The 21986-nt window shown below is 43.9% G+C and overlaps 1 protein-coding gene across 1 annotated transcript in view; it reads right to left on the reverse strand.

Annotated features, from left to right (window-relative positions):
* Positions 1-621: 621 nt before the first annotated feature.
* KDM4B (lysine demethylase 4B) overlaps positions 622-21986 on the reverse strand; it is a 260289-nt gene continuing 238924 nt past the window's right edge. The window contains 7 exon segments of the mRNA XM_078153991.1: positions 622-4381; positions 4909-4940; positions 4943-5000; positions 16201-16247; positions 16250-16319; positions 17170-17334; positions 17432-17617. Of these exon segments, the coding sequence (XP_078010117.1) occupies positions 4196-4381; positions 4909-4940; positions 4943-5000; positions 16201-16247; positions 16250-16319; positions 17170-17334; positions 17432-17617 (744 nt within the window). The 3' untranslated portion in view covers positions 622-4195.

The following is a 21986-nucleotide window of genomic DNA, read 5'->3' on the forward strand; positions in this document are numbered from 1 at the left end:
TGCAGTTAAGATCTGGGCTTGAATAATTAACAGCCGCGTGCCTCTAGGAAAGTCCCGTCATCTCTCTAAGCCTAAATTTCCTCATCTATACAATAGGGACAACAATAGTACCTAAGTCCCAGTTGTGATGAGGATCAAATGACAGACTCGATGCCTATGAAATACTTAGCAAACCTCAAAGGGCTTTATAAATGTGAGTTATCGTCATTACCCGCATGGCCCTTTGCACTTCGTCAATTTTTTTTTCCTTTTTTTGATTCTCCTAAGGGAAGGTAATATTGTTCCCACTTTACAGATGAGGACACTGAAGCCCAGAGGAGAATTTACTCAGTCACATAACTGATTCCTCATATTACATGTGAAATCTATCATTGTGAAGGCAGGAAGAATTAAGGACAGCATTGGGATAGGTGGCCATGGTGTGCTGGAGAGAACACTGGACTTGGAGTAAGAACTGGATATGAATCCCAGTGCCAGCAGTACTTTGTACTGAATGAAGCAAGTAAGCTCCAGGAATCCCAGGCAAAACGAAAGCGCACAGCCTAAGAGACCCCGCAGGATTCAGAAGTGGCCAGGGTATGGCAGAGAGGTGAAAGAAAAGATTCACACTTACTCCCGAAGTGTGAGGGATTCAACAATTCAACAATTTTTATTAAGTGCCTATGATGTGCCAGGCACTGGGCCAGGCACTCCGGATACAAAGACAAAAACCAAACAGTCCCTGCCCTCAAGGAGCTTACATTCTATTGGGGAGATACAACATGTACAAGATAAGTAAATACAAAGTAATTTCAGGAGGCAGAGGGAACTAACACCCGGGGAGGGGGAAAGACTTGCCTAAGGAGGCGGCACCTGAGCTGAGCCTTTCTAGAGCTCGGGGGCAGGAGGGTGTGCATTCCAGGTGTGGGGGACACCCTGGCAAAGGCACCAAGACACAAGATGGAATGCCTCGTTCTGCTTAGCTCAGGGAACAGCCAGCAGGCCAGCACGGAGCATGTACGAAGCGGGAAGAGGAAGCGACGGCACAAGTGAGATGATCCTGGTCTGTCTGTCCTCTCCTCGTAAATACCAGCTTTGTTCTCCGTGTCCTACCTGACCTTGGGCAAAGTCTCTGTGAGCACCAGACCCGTGCCCTGCTCCCCCTGCCCCGCCCCCATCTACAAGATGAAGGGCTCGGCACCTGGGAGGCCGTACGCCGGCTGACAGAGGGAGGAGGAGGCCATGCGTGTACGGAGATCTTGGCTGGAATGCTGGCTTTGCCATTTACTACCTGCCCCACTGAATGAGTCACTGAACCTAGGGGCCTCAGACCAACGAGACAGCTGGCCTAGAAATGTCTAAGGCTTCTTTCAGGGGCTGGTCCTACAGTCCAAGTCACCACTACCTGCCTTTAAGTACTGGATCCATCTTTTCATCTCAAGACACGTTTCCTAGACACCCATGCTGTGCACGCTCAGTTGGATGGGCCTTATGCTCTTTGCCAAATTGTCTACCTCCTTCAGAGAGAAGCACACCACCATTAACGAGGGCCTAGATTATCAGCCCTCTCGCCACCTAAAACACCAAAGGCACGTCTCAGAAATGAAGACATTTCAAAATAACAAGCAGCCTGGAATTCTGTAGCAAGTAAAATACTTAAAATATATTTTGCTGAGGGGGAAAAAAAGTGCATTTCCCCTGGTACTATGGCCACTGTATATGTTAGCACAAATTATTCCCGAACGCCTAAACTTGGAAGGCGTGTGTGTGTGTGTGTGTGTGTCAGGGGGAGGGGCAGCCTCATCCAACAACAAAGAACAGTTTTCTAAGTGTCCAAAGTATCATTTCAAACAAGCACTCCTTGAATATGGGCCCTAGAGAATATGCAGCTGCTCATTTTGACAACATAAATAGTATTTTTTAAAAGGGACTATGAAAGGATCTAGGAAAGGTGCTGTTTCAGCCAGGACTGCTACACCAAGAAGGGGATCCCCCCAAATCAAGATCCCCACTGCCCATCCCTCACTCTCCCCTTTCCACAGCAAGAGTTCTCTGATGGCAACATTCTCTCACTTTTTTGTTTTGAATAGCACTCTCTCTGGCCTATTAACTGTTAAAACATCTTTAAAAAATACATGCAGATTATTATTCTTGAAATCATTTTCTTGTGAATGGCAGGAAACCACTCGGATCGATGCACAGCCAGATAAAGCGAGCCTTGGCCTCAGCTCTGCTTATTCTTTCTCCAAAATGACATATATGAAGTACATTTTCTCTCTTCAATTCAATCTAAGATTAAAAAAAGATGCGGTTTCACTTAAACTTGAAACCAACAGCTTAAACCCCACCCCGCCCCAATAAAACACCAAGAGGATGGTCATCGTGTGATGGCCTCAGACAGCAAGGGCGCACCTTTGTACACAGGGGTGTGATTCCACCTGTAAAGAACTGTCAGCCACTCCCTTCAGAGTGCCCATGGTGGGTTGTTCACATACTACAGCTGAAAACAACAACCTCTGCTAGTGTCTCATCTACAAGGCCGGGAGTCAGTGTAAACATACAGTTAATCCCTCAAGGAGGGAGTCCCCAGGAAGCCTGAAAAACACTGTTACAGCACCCAGGGGGCAAATCCCTGACCCAGACCCTGATCTTTTCCCAAGACCACGGTCTCTTTCCCTGTCTTTCTTTCCCCAGCTTCAGATTGCTTCTTAGCTCATGGCCACCTGGCTCAGCTTCGGGGTTTGCTGGGAGACATCTTATGTGGTTTGAAACAAAACCCCCCCAAACTGGTTTCACTAAGAGTTATTAATGGAGACAAGCAAACACGCCTTGGCCACGTGCCCAGCACACCCAAAAAATCAAGGCCTGCCTCCAGCGTACATCACAGAGGACAACCTAAAGGGTCTTCTGCTTAAACGAAGTCGGTCGCAACCACAAAGGGGATGGGGGAATTTCTTCTTTAATCAAACACACATATATACCTCTGAGACTTCAGTTACGGAATGATTCTCACAATAGTAAGAAGCAAAAGATCAAGCAAACCAGAAGAGAAAGTATTTATTTTGCCAGGCATGCACAGAGGTGCTGGCCACGCATCCCATCTGCCAGGGGTGTGGAGCAGCAAATGCACCCAGGATCCAAATACACCCAGGGTCTGTGACTGAGCAGAACTCTCAACCTTCCTCTTCTAAGAGCACAAAGAACAGAAGCCTGTGCGGGGCCTGGAGCCATGGGGAGGAAACTGCGTGACCTCTCCAGGGGACTACAGAAAAGAGCAGGGCAAAGGTAGCAGGGCCTCCCCTTCTCGACCTTGCTGCCCCTGCACCCCCAGTGCACACCCCGACCCTATCTGTGGCCCCACCTGAATGACTGACAAGCCTCAGCACGGCCCCTGGGAGAGGGAGCAGAAACACGCAAATGGGCTGCTCATAACACAAACACCCTCAACTTCCAAGACACTCCAGCTAAAACATACTCCCTGCCCACTCAATATACAAATAATATTTAAAAACAACAACAAAAGAAAATGAATGAGATGTTTTTCTCTCCCTCGTATTCAGTGTTACTCAAATCCCATTTCAGTTTGTGGGGAAAAGAACATTTTTTTTTAAAGCCACAAATCTAGAAAACCAGTTTGGGGATTTTTTTTTTCTTTCCTTCTTTTTCCTTTTTTTTCTCATTTTTTTTTAAACAATAAGTATTTATAGAAAGAACTTCACAAAGGTGATTTATATACAGAAATCACAATTCCAAAGGCTGCTTCAGTAGTCAGTGAAATAGCACCTTTTCAAGATGAGAGCTTTTACATGGTTTGAAAATCTGAGTAGTTTTTGCTTTTATAACGTAACGTTTAACCCTTCCTAGCCTAAGACAAGAGCCAGGCATCCATGTGCTCCGGGAATACAAGCTCTTCTAGAGCATCCAGGTGACATGCAATCTGAGAGGTTACCATCACTTCCTTTTCCTATTACCATCAGCAGTGTGTTCAGCAGAGTCGAGGTAGCCTGTGGCCAGACAAGTCTCTCGGATGGTCAAAATTAAATGTAGATGAAAGGAATTCACAGCAAGTTATTGCAGGGGGAAGGAGGAGGGGGGAAGGGAAGGGGCTGTCCACTTGTTCCACAGTTGCCTGGGTGCTTTGCTGGGATAAAGGGGTCAGGGTGGGGTTGGGGGGTGGGGGAGGTCACGAGATGTTGGTTCTAAAATTGTGTTTGTACTAAAACATGTGGCTCTGGGCTCCAGGCTGGTATTGTGACTGCAGGAGGCTCTCCATGAAGGCCAGGTAATCAGGATTCTGTCCACAGTCCTCAGAATTTCGGGCACTGCCCACCCTTGGGCGCTTTGCTGCCTTCACCTCCTCTCCTGAGGATACCTTCTCTTGCGGAGCACCCGTGCTGACAGACTGCAAAAACAGGAAATATGGCTCTGTTAGAAGGTGGGAGTTCAGGGAGAGCTGATACCTTTAGCCGAGCAGACAGCTGCACCGACTCTCAAACTGCCATCTGAGGGGTGGCTACGGCCTGCTGGCCTTCAACTTAGACAAGTACTGGCTTTAGCAATCATCTCACTCCTTCTGTGGTGGCGACAGGACTCAAACCCTGGTCCCCCTCAAATTCAGCGATCCCTGGCTCAAAGTCCTCAGGCAGACCCTTCCCACACATTTTCCTTTACCTCCTGCTTCCTGCTCAAAGAAAGCCCAAGGATTTTCTCCAACTTAGGGAAACTTGAGCAGCCTGTAGGGTAAAGACATTTCACAATACCCTGAGGATTTATGGCTAATGTTAGAAAAGACTCCAGGAAACTTCTTGCCTGTCTTTTCATCTTCTACACTAGTTACTTGTAAAACCAGAAATTAAGCAAAAAGCTTGGCTTTCCCCAAGTCCCAACAGAGACATTTTAAAAAAAGCAGTCAGTGCTTGTATTACCCACCAGTCTAGATTTGACTCTCTTGGGAAGCTCTCCTCAAGGGTGTAAATATCACCACGCTTCACCATCAGCTGGGAACCATCCTCAAACTCCACCTACAATGGAAGCAGAAACAAAGAATTGGATGCTCGCAGCCTCTGCTCCATGAAGGGAGGGGTCACGTCCTAGCTAAACTTCCTATCTCTCCCCAGAGCCTAGCATGACACTATGCACGTAGCATGGCGCTAACATTCACTGAATGAATGAAAGAGTGGTTGGCTCCTCAACTAGCACACAAACACTTTGGATCTTAGTTTGAATGTCTTGCCTTTAAGCAGAGATGCCACCCTAGCCCCTAGGTCATTCAGCAGAACAGTCCCGGTAGGGTGGCTGCAGTCTGACACCTAGATGAGGGAGCAGTTTATCTTCCCTGTCTGTATCCTCAGGCTCTGGACACCGGGGCTGCAGAAAGGCTCACTTTATAGGACAACTCTGGACTGACCTTAATGGAAGCTACAGGCAGAAGAGGACCTTCTGGCTACCCTCAACACCTTTTGAACTCAAGTCACAGACTAAGCATGGGAGGGGCTGGGGACAAGGTGACAGAACTTTGGGGCTGAAGTACTGCTCACAGAGCCTTGAGTTCCGCTATCAGCTGTCTGTGTGATATTCTGAATCTTAGTCTTTCTATCTGTAAGATAATGGGGATTAGACTAGGAGGAGCTCTGATGGCCCCATTTAGCTTTGAAATGTCTAAACCTAGGACTTATTCCCACAAACCTTTGGAAAAGGATGACTGTCCCCCTGCCATCCTTATGTAGAGCTTATCCTTTGACGAATGGCCTGTCTAGGATGGTGTCTAGCTCTAGCACTATTTGGTGGTGGTGACGACAGCTGCCAGGAGTCAAAAGACTACATTTGGCATGAACACCTTCAGCCCAGGGGCACACTAGTGTCAGTGTCCAGCCTAACGCTGTGTCCTCGGGACAGGTACATGAGAGCACTGCACGGCTCTGAAGCCATCACTCTGTAGTAAGTACCCTGGCAAGTTGGAGCACATTTTCCATAGAAGCTGAAGAAAAATCAGGAAGAAGTGGAGACCTAAAAGCACTCAAGGACTGGTTTAAGTAAACGGTTGTGTTTAGCTGGAGAAGAGACACCATTCCTGACACAAAGATTTGAAATGGCAAGGCAGAGAGAGGCTGGTCATGGCAGAGGCAGGACTCGAGGTCACAAACACCCCTCCTTATTAGCTCGGCAGAGAGGCGACCAGTTTGGGGATGCTACAGTGACCCCAGGGAACAGGTTCAGAGGATACCTGGGACTCAGCAGTCTAGGTTAGTTCCTACTGACATTTTATAAAAACTGCTTGTCAGCTGGGGAGGACATTCTATCCCACCATACAAGTTTTTGGGGTAACTGGGCAGACACCATCAAGCCATATGGGAAGTTCTGGGCCAGTTAAAGAAACAAGCTGTAATCACTAGGCTGTACTGGAATTCCTGCCACCCATTTAAAGACTGAAAGTATCTGAACTTATGTCATGTGGGATCAAACATCCTGGGACTAATGATCAGAAGAATAAGGTTCTTATCTCTGCTCTGCTATTGATTAAGGGTGACACTGGGCCAGTTACTTCTCTCTGGACCTTAGTTTTTCCCATTTGTAAGATGAGGGGTTTACATCCGATGTTCTGTCAGAGTTAAAAGAGATGTTAGAGACTACAATTTTTAAATAAAATCTAATATTAACATTCAAAAAACCTTAAAGTTGCCATTTTAAATAGAAATGAGGGAAGAAACAAATTTCTGTCCTATGCTTCTTTCACTAAGGATCACTCTCAGCTAGTCAGTAACTACTCCCCTTTAAATGGAACATTTTCATTCAAATTAAATAATTTTAGTTACCAAAATATGTTTTTATTTTAGCAAATGGTGGAAAAATCAGTCAGGTGTAAAGACCTGGGGTGTTAAATAATTTCATGCTCCCAACTGCTTTCTCTGATCACTGATTAGAACATGAATTATGTATCTGGGAATAGAAAAGAGATGTTTGTTTCAAAAGTAAAGAGTGGAAAATAATCCTGCCTCAAAGTCATCAGAGTCCTTCAGTTTAGGAAGAGGAGTTCTTCTGGATACTGCTCAGAGGACAGTGGGTTCTGTGCCACACACTGAACTCATGCCTCATGCATGCTAGCAGTAATAATGAAAATTATTAATAATAAAAAGTAACTAGTATGTACCAGGTACTGTGCTAAGTGCTGAGAACACAAAGCAAGGCAATAACCAAACAGTTCATGCTCTCAAAGAGCTCACAGTCTAGTGGAGAAGACAACACATAGGCAGGTGGCTCAGTGGACAGAGCACCAGGCCTGAAGTCTAAAGACGAGTCTTCCTGAGTTCAAATCTGGCCTCAGAGTGTGACCCAGGGTAAGTCACTTAACCCTGTTGGCCTCAGTTTCCTTATTTGTAAAATGAGCTAGAGAAGAAAATGTCAAAACACTCCAATATCTTTTGAAGACTGAACAACAACAGAATAAAACTTTGCTGTAAGAAATGACATGTGTGATGAATACAGAGAAGCATGGAAAAGAGCTAGATGAATTGATGCAGAGCAAAGAGCCAAGAAAACAACACACACAGTAACTGCAACACTCTAAATGGAAAGAACCACCATAAACCAAAAAGTCAAAAGTGAATGCAATAAAATTATAAAGATCAAGCATGACTTGAATGAAGAGAGATGAAAAGACACTCCCCTCTGTGGAGATGGGGGGGAGGGGTCCCCACAGGTATGATACATGCTTTTCGACTTTGTCAATGTACTGACTGGTTGTACTGATTTTTTTTCCTCTTTAAAAAACACTATTTGTTATATGAGATGGCTCACTGGGAATGGGAGGAGGAAGGATACTGGGGATGACTATGATGATGTGAGAAACAGAAGTAACTAATGTCAGCAACACCGGGGGTGAGTCAGGGTGAAATCTGTACAAATTCCCGAGTGATGGGTACTATTTACCCTGAAATGATCCTTCCTCTAAGCTTTGCCCATTTGCTCTCCTTCAGGATCTAGCTCAAATATAACCTTTTCTAGGAAACCTGCCCTCACCCTCCACAGACCTCTGCTCCTTCCCCTCCCTCCCCCCACCTCCCTACAGAAAGTCGGGTCTCCTCCAGTCTTCCAACCCAGAGCCACAGTGCCTTCTGCACTGCACTGGCACATCCTGCCTGCCTTCCTGCTATCACTATGTATGGACCTGCCCTGTAGTCTCTGTGAGACTGTAAATGGCAAGAGGCGAGGAAGCGCACTTTATTGACCTTTTTGTCTCTCAGAGTACATATCACAAGACCCTACATATAGCAAGCACTCAATAAACGTATAGGTAACTGAACCGTTCCCCCCAAAACACAGGATGGCTCTAAGTTCAGTTGTTGGGAGACAGACGCAATTTAGATAAGACCTACTACTTGTCCTCATGGAGCTCCTAATGGGAGATAAAACAGAATCAGATGTAGCTGTAAGACAAAGTATTATATGACGAGCGCACTTGTTACTAACTGGAGAGTGTATAAGCATGGAAGGACTCACACGGGAAGCAGTTTAGTTGGGCTTTTAAAGGATGGGTAGGAATCAGCAGGTAAAGTAGGGGAAAGAGTACATTCTAGGCCCAGAGAATGATGGGACTGAAAATAAGAAAGAAATGTACAGGGCACATTCTAGGACAGAAAGAAGTCTAGATCAGCTTGAATACATTACAGAAATTAATGGGAAAGAAATCTGAAATATAGCAAACATCTAGAAGTACTACTTTCTGAATTGTCACCAAACTACGATGAATCCACTATCAGCGACAAGACAACTTAGTGTGGTCTGCTTGAACTTCAGGACCTTCAAAATGACAGCGGCCAAACGCTGTTTCAACGCTGTGTCATTGTGAGTGGGGGTGCATGGGCCGGGCAGCTTGGCGGGATTCCTACGCTACCAGGCCACTAAGCAGTCTCCAGGAGTGCCAGCCTGCTGCTGTTTCCGCCTCTCCTCAGAACAGACTGACCCCGACTGGAATTCATCAATTACACAATTATCATTACTCACTGGCCTTACTCTTAACCAGGGGAAGGTATATCATATGATATAGAACGTCAGACCTAGAGAGTTCTTAGAGATTATCTAGTCAAATCCTATCAGTTTAAACAAATGAAATGTAGAAAGGGGCAGTAACCTGCCTAAGGTCACACAACTGACTGACGGCTGGGCTAGCACTCAGGCCGTGCCTTCTTGTACTCCCAAGTCAGTGTTCTTCCCATAGTACTGTGCAGCCCCCAACTATCAAAACTGGTCTGGGCTAATCTTGAGACTTCATCTCCTCTGCTCCCCCCCCCCATGAAGGCAAGAAACCCCTACATTCTTTCCTGGATACCAAAAACACAGGGTTATCACCTGGTAAGTCACTGTGGAAAGGTTACTCATGCCAGTTTAATTGCTTAATACTAGGATTCTTGAAATGATAGCGTGAATGAAGCAGTTTACTATGGCCAAACAGAGGGGTGGTAGTGTTTCTCTGATGTGTTCCTAAAATGCCTTACAAAGTCATACTGGGAGTTTATCACAGAGGACAATTTTGCTTGAATGACATTAAAAGCTGGGAAAGATCTTAGAAGTCATCAAGTCCAAATCCTTCATTGTATAGATGTGGAAACTAGAGCCCAGGGAGCGAAGGGTCACAAAGTGAACCCAGGCCTTCTGACTCTGAATATAGGCTCCTTCTACTCTACTCAAAGAGATAAAGGCTATAAACAGTAAAAGAAACAGTATAACAAACCTTCACCTGAGCTTTGGTGGAATACCTATGAGTTACAGTCCACAAATGAGGAACTGTCACCTGGGAAAACTTGTGTATTTAGTGCATCTTTAGAGAGGGCCTGATGGAGGATAAAGTGCTTTCTTCACAATAATACTGGAGAACAAATGGTATCTTATTCCCATACAAAGGGCAGGAAACAAAAGCTCTGAGAGGCGCCCTGCCTATGGGTGTGGAGATAACCCTTCTGGCTACAGCATACTACTCCAATTAGTGTGCTCACCTGGTTCCAACCTCTTCTCCAAACTGGTTTTCATCTAGCCCAGATTCTTTGCCATTTTGTCCTCTAGAAAGGCCAACAGAGCTAAACAGAGCTAAAAGAAGTGAAATCTCCTCCACAGGCACACTCAGGGCCAGGAGAGGCTGGGGAAAGGTCAGCTCCGGGTCATCTGTACATGTGTGTCTTCAGGGCCAGACCTAGCAGGGCCCAAGTCCGACTTAGCCTTGTTAAGTGAGCACTTATACCAGGTCTGCAGCTGAAACGCAAACATGCAGCCCCAAGATTTTGGCGTGATTTTCACTTCCCAGACCTAGTCATGCTCAGAATGGCCCAAAATACATCTGAAGACTGAACCATTCATTTATTGTCTGGGAAACATTTCTTACCATGAGCTGCTTGGCAGGTAATACATACTATACCCAAACTCCTGACTCACTCATTCAAGAAAAAACAGAAAAGAGTTCCATAAATACAGACTAAACTAGACTACATTTCTAAGAGGAAGACAAAAAGAGGAAATGTGCTTCCTGGCACCAAATTTTTCAAGGAAAAAAAAATTTAAACAATACAAAACTAGAAAGGATCAGAGGAGACAGACACAAGGGTCTCCTCAGCTCAAAACAAAATTTAAAAGTCAGAAAGGTCAGCTAACCCTCTTAGGGCAAATGAAACAAACTGGTGAACCCAAGGACAATGGTGACTCAAATTGTAAGGACTCCAAAATAGCCAGTCCCTAGAGCCAGGTGAGAATGGGCTTCCAGTTGTCTAATTCTAAATTCTTTAGCAGTAATCTCTCTAAAGGTCCAGCAGAAGACCCATTTTAGGAATGAAGGATTGACTCCTTCTCCTTGATTTTACAGGTAATGGCTTAATCTTCTGTCACTTCACCGATTGTGTACACACACACACACACACACACACACACACAGAAGAAAAAAAATTAAGTAAAATTAAAAGTATATAGACTATTCTAATACCTGTAATCCGCAACCTCTACAACAAAAGGAAGGAGGTAAATTCCTGGGAAAGCCCCTTTCCTAAAAGTATCTCCCAAAGATAATACCAACTAGAAATTCAGTTGCTTAACAAGATCTTCTTTTAAAATGCAAATAGATCTTGGGACCACTAAACTCATCAGCCATTCACACTTTAGTGCCCGTGAATTGGTTTAATCTGACTGCTTTGCTCTTAACATCTGGTGGATTGCTGACATTGAGGCAATGGGAGTTTTGATTAAAGGTAAGGTGTGTGTGTGTGTGTGTGTGTGTGTGTGTGTGTGTGTGTGTGTGTGTCAGAGAGAGACAGAGAGAGAGAGACAGAGAGAGAGAGACAGAGAGAGAAATTAGAAGATCCACTCCAATCCAATGGTGAGGACTTGATTCTGAGTTCTACCAGGAAGGGGAATAAAATTTCCTAAGTACGTGCACCCAAACTATGTACCAAAAAAAAGAAAAAGAAAAAGAAAAAAAAGTACTTTCAATGTAGGAAGAACAGTAATGATACCTAGAAATTCACAGGAACTGGTAATAAAATCCAAAGCTTCAGATATCTCCACAGAAATACAGTAAATATGAATAATAAGCATGATAAACTAGAGATATCATAGGTATCACTGAGATTTGGTGAGATGAGACTCAGTACTAGAATATGACCCTGGAAATAACAGTACAGGCAAAAGGGAAGATAGTGTAGCAACTGATGAATCAACAAACATTTTATTAAGAGCCTATTATGTGTCGGGTACTGTTCTAGGAGTCGGGGTTACAAAGGCCAAAGTAAAAACAGTCCCTGCCCACAAGAAGTTTACAGTCTAGCCAAGGGAGACAATGTTTACACGTACAAATATATGTATATTCACATATACAAATACAAAATAGATACCTGGTGATTCAGGGACTTGGAAAATGCTTCATGTGAAAGTTCAGACCAGGAATGGAGAACAGCCAGAGCAGAGGCAGACAGAAGCGGCACGTGTGAGGCTAGAAAGAAGGCTAGTTTGGCTGGACTACTGTGTGCACACAGTAAGACTGGAAAAGTAGGTGGGATCACCCTATGAAAGCATTAAAGGCTAAACCAAGCATACTTGAAGATCCCTTGGGTACTGCATTAGACACCTTCTAAGTCAATATAGAACCATTAATAACTACTCTTTCTGGATCTAGTCATTCATTCAATTCTCAATTCACTTAATGACAGCCACCATATATGTTGCCCACATCTTCCCATCTTGTTCACAAGAATAGAATAAGAAACTCAAAGTCAAATGCTTTGCTTTAATTTAGATAAACTGTATCTATAACACTCCTCAATCAACCAATCAGCTAACCTTATAAAAAAAGATATGAAGTTAGGCTGTCATGATCTCTTCTTAATGAAGCCATTATTTTGTGATCCCTGTTCCTTTTTCTAGACCTTTGTCAGCCATCTCTTACCAAGAATCAAATTCAAGTCACTGGTCTGTAACTTGCAGGTTTCATCCTCTTACCTTTTTGGGAAACTGAGGCAGCATTTGCTCCTTACCCAATTCTGCAATACCTCTTCCCATTCTCCAGTCTTTCAAAGACCTTTGACAGTGGCTCAACAGTCATATACTCCAGTTGATTTTTTTGTGTTTCTGAGTATATAGTTCTCCTGGGCCTGGAGAATAACAATCACTGAGTACAGTAACTTGGATATTTTTACTAGCTGCCCATTCTGTTGGCTATCAGATTTCTAGGAGTCATTTGTCATGTCCTTTCCAGTCTAAAGACTATTTCCTTGGTAGAGAAAAGAGAAACAAAAGAAGAGATGAGTAGTTCTAACTTCCCTCCACGATCCTTTATTATCCCATTCACTCTGAGTAGCAGTTCTTTCTCTTAATAAAACTGAAAACTGTGTAAACATAATGACCAAGGCTGGCTCTGAATAAAAGATGAGAAAACGCACCGCCCTCTCCCATCTTTGCAGAGGTGGAGAACTATGGGCATGGAACACCACATATACTGCCAGACTTGGTCGATGTTTTGCTTGGTTTTGATTAGATGCATCTTCCTTCTCTTTGCTTATTCATTCTTACAAGAAATAGTTCACTAGGTAAGGGGAGTTAGGAGGAGTATATTTGGCAGTGAAGGTGTTGTACAAACAAAACATATCAATAAAAAATTTTTTTAATCTAAGTGTCAGTGAATTCCCCATGTATCCCTCTCTTTAGATAGTGCCTCTCTGTGTCTTCAGTTTCACCGCAGCAAATTTCTCCTGCCCCTTAGAATGACAATTCCTACAGAATTGTAAGCCACAGCATCTTTTCTATCCTTTCTTTCAGCTCTCAGAGATCTGCTCTCCCCAAATCTAGGATACAGGTCAGGCTATGACCAACTTTCCTCTCTTAATCTATGTCAAATTCTAAGGTACAGAGGTTACTTCCTCACAGAGTTGCCATCAGCACCATCTCACAGCAACCACTTCCTCCACAAGAGTTTTATTTTCCCTTATTGGTTTTTCCATCTTTCAAAGAAAGAAATTGCTAGCTGCTCTGATTTTGCAAAGAGAGAGCTCTCTCAGATATCTGAACACTTGCATTACCCATTACCACTACCTCATGTTGCTGCATCAGGCTTGTAAATGGTTTCCTAAGCTTCTCATCTATGTCCTCTTTCTGACCAGCCTGTGGCACATTGTAATGACAGTACTGCACCTATTCACCTAAATACTTTCCACCATGCTTCTTCCTCAACTCCCCCAGCTGTGTGGATTTACAGGGCTACTTTAACATAGCTGCCAGCATTATTTTCCTAAGGTGTAAATCTAACCATGTCACACTTCTGGGCAATAAACTCCAGTAGGTCCTATTGTCTCCAAGATCAAATACAAACACCCTTGGTTTAGCATTTAAGGCCCTTGCCACCTGATCCCAACCTGCCTTTCTAGCCTAAGGACATGCACACAGTAGCCCAGTCAAACTAGCTTTCTGTTGGTTCCTCATATACAGCCCTCTATATCCCACCTCTCTTTGCCTTTGCCTTGGCTGTCCTCCACCTTTTCCGAATTACCCAAATTGCCAGGTATCTATTTTGTACATATTTGTCCATGTAAATCTCGTCTGCCTTGGCTACAGCGTAAACTTCTTGGGGGCAGGGCCTGTTTTCACTTTGGCCTTTGTATCAGTAACTAGAACATGTACTTTGGCTTGATCAGCTCACATATGAAATCTTGGGTTCACTTTGGAGTAACATGTTTTAGGAGGGATATTAAAAAACTAGAAAATGTCCAGAGAGAAAACCTAGCTCGCAGACACACAGAATTTCTGAGTTGGAACAGAATGTAGTGGTCATTCTGATAGTCCCTGCTCATCCCCAAAGAATTCCTTCTACAGTGCCCCAGATAAAGCATAATCCACTTATGAGGCCTTGATGGGCCTCTCCACAACTTTTGGTTCTGACCTCTGGGGCCAAGAAGATTGAGTCTGGTCTCTCTTCCACATGACAGTCTTTCAAATATTTGAACAAAGTCACTATGCTTCTCCCTGTTTTCTTGTTCAACAAGATAAATGCCTCCAGACCCTTCAACTGAGCCTCAAATGGCATGAACTCAAGGTCCTCCACCAACCTGGGGTTGCTGGGATTTAGAGACAGGAAGATAATCAACTGAGAAGGGATAACAGAGAGCTACACTGGCACATAACTGGGAAGAGCTTTCAGTAGTCATAGGGCACTGACCACATCTGGATATGGGGGAGAGGACAGAAAGGTAATTGGGAGTCTAACTAAATGATCACACACAACCTCAACAGAAAGGTCCTTAAGAAAATGAGACCCACTTCATTTTATAGATGAGGCACAGTGATTTGCCTGTGGGAGAAAAAAGACTAGAACCCAGGTTCTCTGACTCCAAGTCCTCCTACTTGGAGGTTTTTTTTTAAAGGCCACATACCCAATTTGATGACCAAAATAAAACTGAGTAATTTTAAAATTGTGAAATGTTAACAAAATCAGTGCTACTCTCCGAGTTGTCACCTACTACAAATTTTAAATGCCCAAAGAGATGCCAACCCTGACAATCCTTGCCTGGAGAAGACAAATTAACATTAAACTAAAAACATAATTACAACAGCAAATGCATTATTAGAATAACTACACAGAACATTCAAACCAAATGTAAATTATATGGGACAGTGTGCTGTCTGGAGTTGTCCTACCCAAGCTCCTTTTCATCAGCACAGCGCTACGTGAGCATCGTCATCATCATTATATTAGAATAAGCAGATCATCCCATTCTGTAGATGCTTCTGTCTCCAGTGGCTCCTAAGTTCTTTGTACTCGGCCCAGACAAAAAAGAAAAGAATCAAGAAGTAGAGCTATCCATGCCAGGGCTGGCTGGCCCAGCCCTAAGGCAGGAACCAGAGTTTGCCCAAGGTTCTCATTAATCAGAAAGAACAAAGAAACTGCTTGCTTCTCAGTTAGGGAATAGGGTTTTCCTCATTGTGTCCTGTCATGAATTTAGATCTTTCATAGGACAAGACATGCTTTTCATCAGAGCACCAATGTGATGCCAGCACCCCAGTGGCATCCCACCCCCAAGCCTCCTTTTCAGACTCACTTCAAAGGGCTGCACATTTTGCCTTTAAGAGCACCGAGGACCCTCGGGCTGCAGTGAGGCCACAGAGGTGCTACACGCAGGGCAATGCAGACCTGGAAGGTGAGCAAAGAGAACAAGATGGCCACTCTTTGCTCCTCACTGTAGTATCTCAAGGCTGGCTGATTTCAATGGTGCAGGCAATCCTGACCACCAGGGCAGATCGCAAACTATCCAGACCCTGCTAGGCAGTCTGGATGAGCAGTGGTGTCAAAAAAGAAAAAAAATCATTCAGGGACCAGTTTTGTGGTGATGAGCTTTTCTGGACTCAGCCAATTCTTAGATGAGAGACACACTGACTGTCACTACCTAAGATCTGTCAGCTTGGTGGAAGCTGCCAGAGCTTGTGTTCTGCGGCCATCACTTTGGAAAGCCCAGTGTCAGCTCCTTGCTGCGATGGGGCAAAGGAAGAGGATTTTAGTGAAGGATTCATTCTTGACAGCTGAAAAGCAATCCCTTAGTCATTATCCTCCATTATCAATGAATTTTCTTAATACCACAAAAACAGACTATCTTCTCTCTCTTTCTCTGTCTACTCTGCTCCCTCCTGCTTCCCCAAATCAACCAAGGTCTTAGGGAGGGGTAAACAAGACTGTGATAGACATAAGAGTTTCTTCCTTCTTACCTGATAAATGTGACTGATCACAGCTGAAATGAACTTGGCTTTATAATATTTCCATCAGTCCACCGGAGCTGAACAAACTCCCCTTCAGGAGGGGGTCCCAACTGGATACAATCTCTGCTCTGTTGACAGAACAATACAGTTTAAAAGGCAATGCACACATATCCCTAAGGTGGAAAGCCATATGTAAACAAGTCTTTGACTACTGCTATCCATTTGTGCCCAAGATTTAATGCTACCCAACATTTACAACTGTGGCCAAGATGATTCTGGTGATAACAATAAACAACCATTTTCTAAAAAGAATAGCTTCATTTGAGGTAAGCAGTATTTATCTTTGTGTCTCTCCCAATGCCTAGTCCAAGAATTTTTATAAATTATGCACTAAGTAAATGCTTATTTGCTGAAAGAATTAAATAAAATATTATATATATATATATATATATATATATATACGTATACACACACACACACACACACACACACACACACACACACACACACATATGAAAATGTTATAAATTGAGGAGTTAATTGAATCAGTAAAAGGTAATGCTATCATCCCCTCAAAGTCACAAGCCTGACAGGTCAGAGAATCAGGAACTGTGATACTTGAGCGGCAAGCTCAACACAGTGAAAAGAGTTCTTGCCCTTGGCCAACTACTGTCTGTAGAATAGTCTTTTTTTTTATGTCTTGTGTAATTACTGAATATTGTCTTGCTTGAATTTTGTGTAAAACAAAGGAACAGTTTGAAGGTGCAGAAATGTGGATGTCTCAAGGTAAAGAACAGGTCACAATACAATGCTCCTGAAGGCAACACGGGAAGAGACACATGGTGCCAGTCTTCACTTTCCCAACTACCAGCAAGTTTCCTGGCTTATTAACGGCAGTCTCTTTCATCAGGTGATGAGGTAACAGTTCCCTCCTCCCTTCCCACAACAAGCCCACCAAAACATCTCAAGGCTGCTCACAATAATGCTCTCTGGGTACAAGTTGTCACTGTAGGAACCATCATCAAAGTTCACTTCATAGAATGTCTGTGTGGTTGTGCCAATTACTTTGCACCGATAATAGAGGCCATTACGGTTCTTTGTGATGACCGTCTGGCCCAATGACACTTCCCTTAGAAACTGGACCTAGAAAAAATAGAGAAAAGTCACCATCTCAACAACCCAAACAGGCACTGATGAAGATTGAGAAAAAATGAAAGCTTTTATACCAAGAAGCACTTACACCTTGGCTGCCTGTTTTATGCTTAAAGCAAGTGATAGACACAACGTAGGGCCAATCGTCAGGTTCCATTAGGACCCCAGCCGCATGGGCACAGGTCACATGAAAAGAAGTAGAGCAATGTTCATAGGAACACTGGATACAAGCTCCAGATATCTTCTTCATTCGCTTTCGACAGTAAACACATTTCTGAAGTGACACAGACAGAGAAATCTGGTTTTTACACAGGAAAAGGTGCTCATTAACTAGTCAACTAAAAACTTTTTACCCAAACATAAATCCTTTTGGATTCCAGGCATTTTCTCTGGCTGTCCCCATGCCTGGAATGTTCTTCCTCCTTATCTCTCCCTTTTAGCTTCCCTGGCTTCCCTCAAGTTTCAACTAAAATTCTACAGGAAGCCTTTCCTGATCCCCCTCTTTAATTCTAGTGCCTGCCCTCTTGGGGGAAGGGAGAAGAGGAAGTAGGAAGGGAGTAAGTACTTATTAAGTGTCTACTTTGTGCCAAGCACTTTAGCTCATTTGATCCTCACAACAACCCCAGGAGGCAGGTGTTACTATGACCCCCATTCTACAGTTGAAGCAACTGTAAGTTGACCTGCCCCAGGTCACACAGCTATTAAATATCTGAGGCTGAATTTGACCTCAGGTCCTTCCTTGCCTCCAGGGACACTCAGAGATCATTCTAGTTTAACTATACAATTTTCCAGTAGAGAAAAATGATGTACACAGAGAAACAACTTGCTCAAGGCCAAACAGGGGGTCAGTACCAGAGCGGCCTCTAGAACATCTTGAACAGGATGACCCATGGACATCTCACACTCACTATGTCCAAAACATTACTCAAGCATTCCCCCAAACCTTCTCTTCTTCTGAACGGTCCCTTTTACTGCTGAGGGCACCGTGGTCTCCCCCTCCCCTAGGCTTGCCCCTTCAGTGCCATCCTGGACTCCTGACATAAGCACTATGCTGCCCAATCTTGTCCCTTCTGCTTTCTCAAAACCTCCTGAATCTGTCTCCTTCTCTCCACCCACACAGCTGTACGTCTGCTGCAAGTTCATCATCACCTCATGGCTGCCCGAATGCAATAACTTCTTTTTTCATTTTTGCAATCACTTCTAATTGATCTCCCTGCCTCAAGACTCTCAACACTCCAATCCATTCTCCATTCAACTGCCAAAACAATGTCCTAAAATCTAAGTCTAACCATGTCACCCCTTGTCCCCCTTTATGTAACAAATGCCAGTGACTCCCTGTCACCTCTGCGGTCAAACACATGATCCTCTGTCTGGTTTCTGAGGCCTCTCCCGACCTTTCCAGGATTCTTACATTTTACAGCCTTTGTGGTTCAGCTGTCTCAGTTGTGTCTGACTCTCTATGCCTCCCTTCAGGTTTTCTTTGCAGAGGTACTGGAGTGGGGTTTGCCATTTCCTCTCCAGCTCATTTTACAGAGGAGGACACCGAGGTAATCAAGGTTAAGTGACTTGCCAAGAGTCACACAGCAGTAAGGGTCTGAGGCCAGATTTGAACTCAGGAAGAGAAGGCCGGACGCTCTATCCGCTGCACTGCCTATTCCCATACCAGCCTCCATAATCTACAATGAAGTGACACTGACTTTGGTGCTCTTCACATACCGCACTCCATCCTGACTCTCTGCCTTTTCTCTGGCTGTCCTTCATGCCTGGGATACCGTCCTTCCTTACCTCTGCTTCTTGGTTCCAATAGCTTCCTTCAAGACTCAGCTCAAATCCCACTTTCTCTAAGAAGCTTTTCCCAGCTCCCCCCTCACCACTAATGCCTTCACTCTGAGAGAGTCTTTCCTTTCCACTGTAGATATCTAGTGTGTACAATCTGTGCATGTTGTCTCCACCTTTAGGCTGGGAGCTACTTGAAGGCAGGGACTGCATTTTTGTCTTTCTTTGTATCCTCAGTGCTTAGTATGGCTCGTTGATTGACTGAACCTAGGTCTTCTGACAAAATCCAAGGCTCGGCTACATCCTTTCCAAGGAAGTGCCTCAGACAACACTGTTGCCTCAGTTCTGCTCTTCCCTTTGGGAGCTTTTGTCAGGCTTCAAAGGAATTGTTCTGATTTTCTTTCCACAGAAAGCTATTTTTGCATAACTGCCTTAAAAAAAAGTCTCACAAAATGGAGCTCCCTAATGATGAAGGGCTTCATCCTTGCTGAACCACACAGCACCACCCACATCTGAAACCAGATACCTTGCTGCACATGTGTCCCTTACCCCAGTACACATGGCCAACAAGAACTCTAGGGGTAATTAATGTATGCTACACCCCACCCCATTGCTGCACAGGGATACTGTAGTAATCCTGGGAATTGGCCAGCTTCAGAACTAGCCAGACCCCTTTATGTTATCTGAATATCATTCCTAGTATTTAATAAGTGGCTTCTTGATCACTCTGGAAACTGTGTTCAAATACTAGATAAGTACTACAGCTAAGGGCTCGGCAGGTACATAGCCCCACACTGGAATCAATAGTGATGAGATCTCATTACTAAACTGTCAATAGAAAATTCTCTCACCAACAGACACAGCGCTGATATACAACATGCTCAATATTCCTTCGTGAGGGAGTATTGACCTTCAAGTCCTGAGGACTCTGATTTTCCTCGCTGTGATAGCCACCACCAACACAGAATGATTGAAGGTACTGAATATGACTCAAGTCACAGCCAGTCTCCTCCACAAAATGGAGGACATGGAAAGCAAGAGTGACTAGTTCTACACATTTCATTAAAACAAATCACTAATAAGCAGGCTAGTTACAACCTGAAGAGACACACTCTTATAACATCCAGAAAAGGAAATCAAGAGTCTAAGAAAGTTGTGAAGGGAAAAAAAGTAGCTATCCAAAGACACTTTGTAAGGATGAGAGCCAAACCTAGCTATCCATGCTCATGAAAGAAAATCCTTAGAGCAAATGCATAGTGAAAAATCAGATCAGAGCACAGAGTGAAGAATGGGCTGTCTCCAGTATTATGAACGCTACAATTCATTTACTCCACTGAGGAATGACAGCTAATTATTCTGAATTTCCATGTCATAAATAATTTACACTCAGGCCCACAATACACCATTAATCAGGAGCCATGCAAAGACCATTTCTTACAACAGTGCATAGCTGGCTGGGTTAAGAGAGCCTTGCACCACAAGAAAACGCATGGGCTCAATGCAGATGACATACTGATGGATCATTCAGATACTCTGGGCTTCTTCAATGACACTGCTCCCTGAATCTCCTCTATTCATGCTCCCTGATTCAGACCCAGGCCTGCAGGCTCCTCAGGAAAGAATATTAGCCCCTAAAAGAACCATGTGAGGAAAGTGCTTCAGAGCAGAGGACCACACCTCTACAATGTGGCCAACAGGCTATGGTTTCAGTATCTTGGCAGCAAGATATTTTTGCCCATTCATTCTTGTTCAGGATCAGGAATTATCTTAGAGATCTAGTAATATCTTCAAAGGACAAAACTAGGAGCAATAGTTTGGCACAAAATGTAGAGGCAGAATTCAGCTTGATGTTAAGGAAAAACTTTCTAATGAAGCCATCTGAAAGTAAAAAGGGCTACCTTGGGTTTGGGTGGTAGCAACCTCCTTTCAGGAGACTTTTGAGACCAACTCTCAGGGATGTGTTGGAGGAGATTCCCATTCATTTATGGACTCAAATGGATAGTTTCTGGGGTCCCTTCCGTCTCCAGATGACCTGCCTAGTGGTCCATAAGACCACTTTTGGGGGGCACAGAAACCGAATTCAAGTGCATACCCACTAAGGATGAGATATGTAGCTATGTGGTTAATAACATGTGAAGAGAGGGCTGCAGGTTTGGATGGAAAACTGAATCATGATGCACAGGGCTGGGTTTCAATTCAATGCTTACTGATGCAGACCTACAGTGACTCCTAGTGGACATCATACTATTAGTGTGCTCTCACAAATTGTAACAAAACATCCGTGCATGAAGAATAATATAAACCACAGAGCAGTGTGAAAGAACAGGCAGGTTTACTTACTGGTGTGCAGGACAGGTGATCTAATTTAGTCAATAAACATTCCTAGTAGCAGAGCATAGAATAATAACTTCCTTTCTATCAAGAACCAGGCCCAAAGTCCTCTCTGACTTCACACATAATATATCCTAAGAACAGATAAATGGAGCACTCTTCTTGCGTGCTTCTCATACCTAACAGCTCTTCACAGAAATCCATCATGTTTCAAATAAAGAAATCCTACACGCTATCTATAAACATTCACCCTACAGCAGAAGCTATGACCAGCCATGAACTGCCCATTCGAATCAAAATACTGACCTATACAGTAAGCAGTAGCTAGCCTCTTCTTATTCCTCAACTTGGCTAAGATGGGTGAGATCTGAAGCGCTTTTGTGTGCATGTGGTTAAGCCTTCGGAAGTGGGCTTCTCTTAAACCACTATGGGAGCTGATAATCTAGTACGCAGTCTGAGAAGGTGCTCTGGATCAGGTCTAAGCTGAGAAGGACTCACACTTTTCTTTCCTACAAGGATCCTGGTATATATTGTAA

Source organism: Phascolarctos cinereus, unplaced genomic scaffold (assembly GCF_003287225.1).
Source record: "Phascolarctos cinereus isolate Bilbo 61053 unplaced genomic scaffold, phaCin_HiC Scaffold_4;HRSCAF=312, whole genome shotgun sequence".
Lineage (NCBI taxonomy): Eukaryota > Metazoa > Chordata > Mammalia > Diprotodontia > Phascolarctidae > Phascolarctos > Phascolarctos cinereus.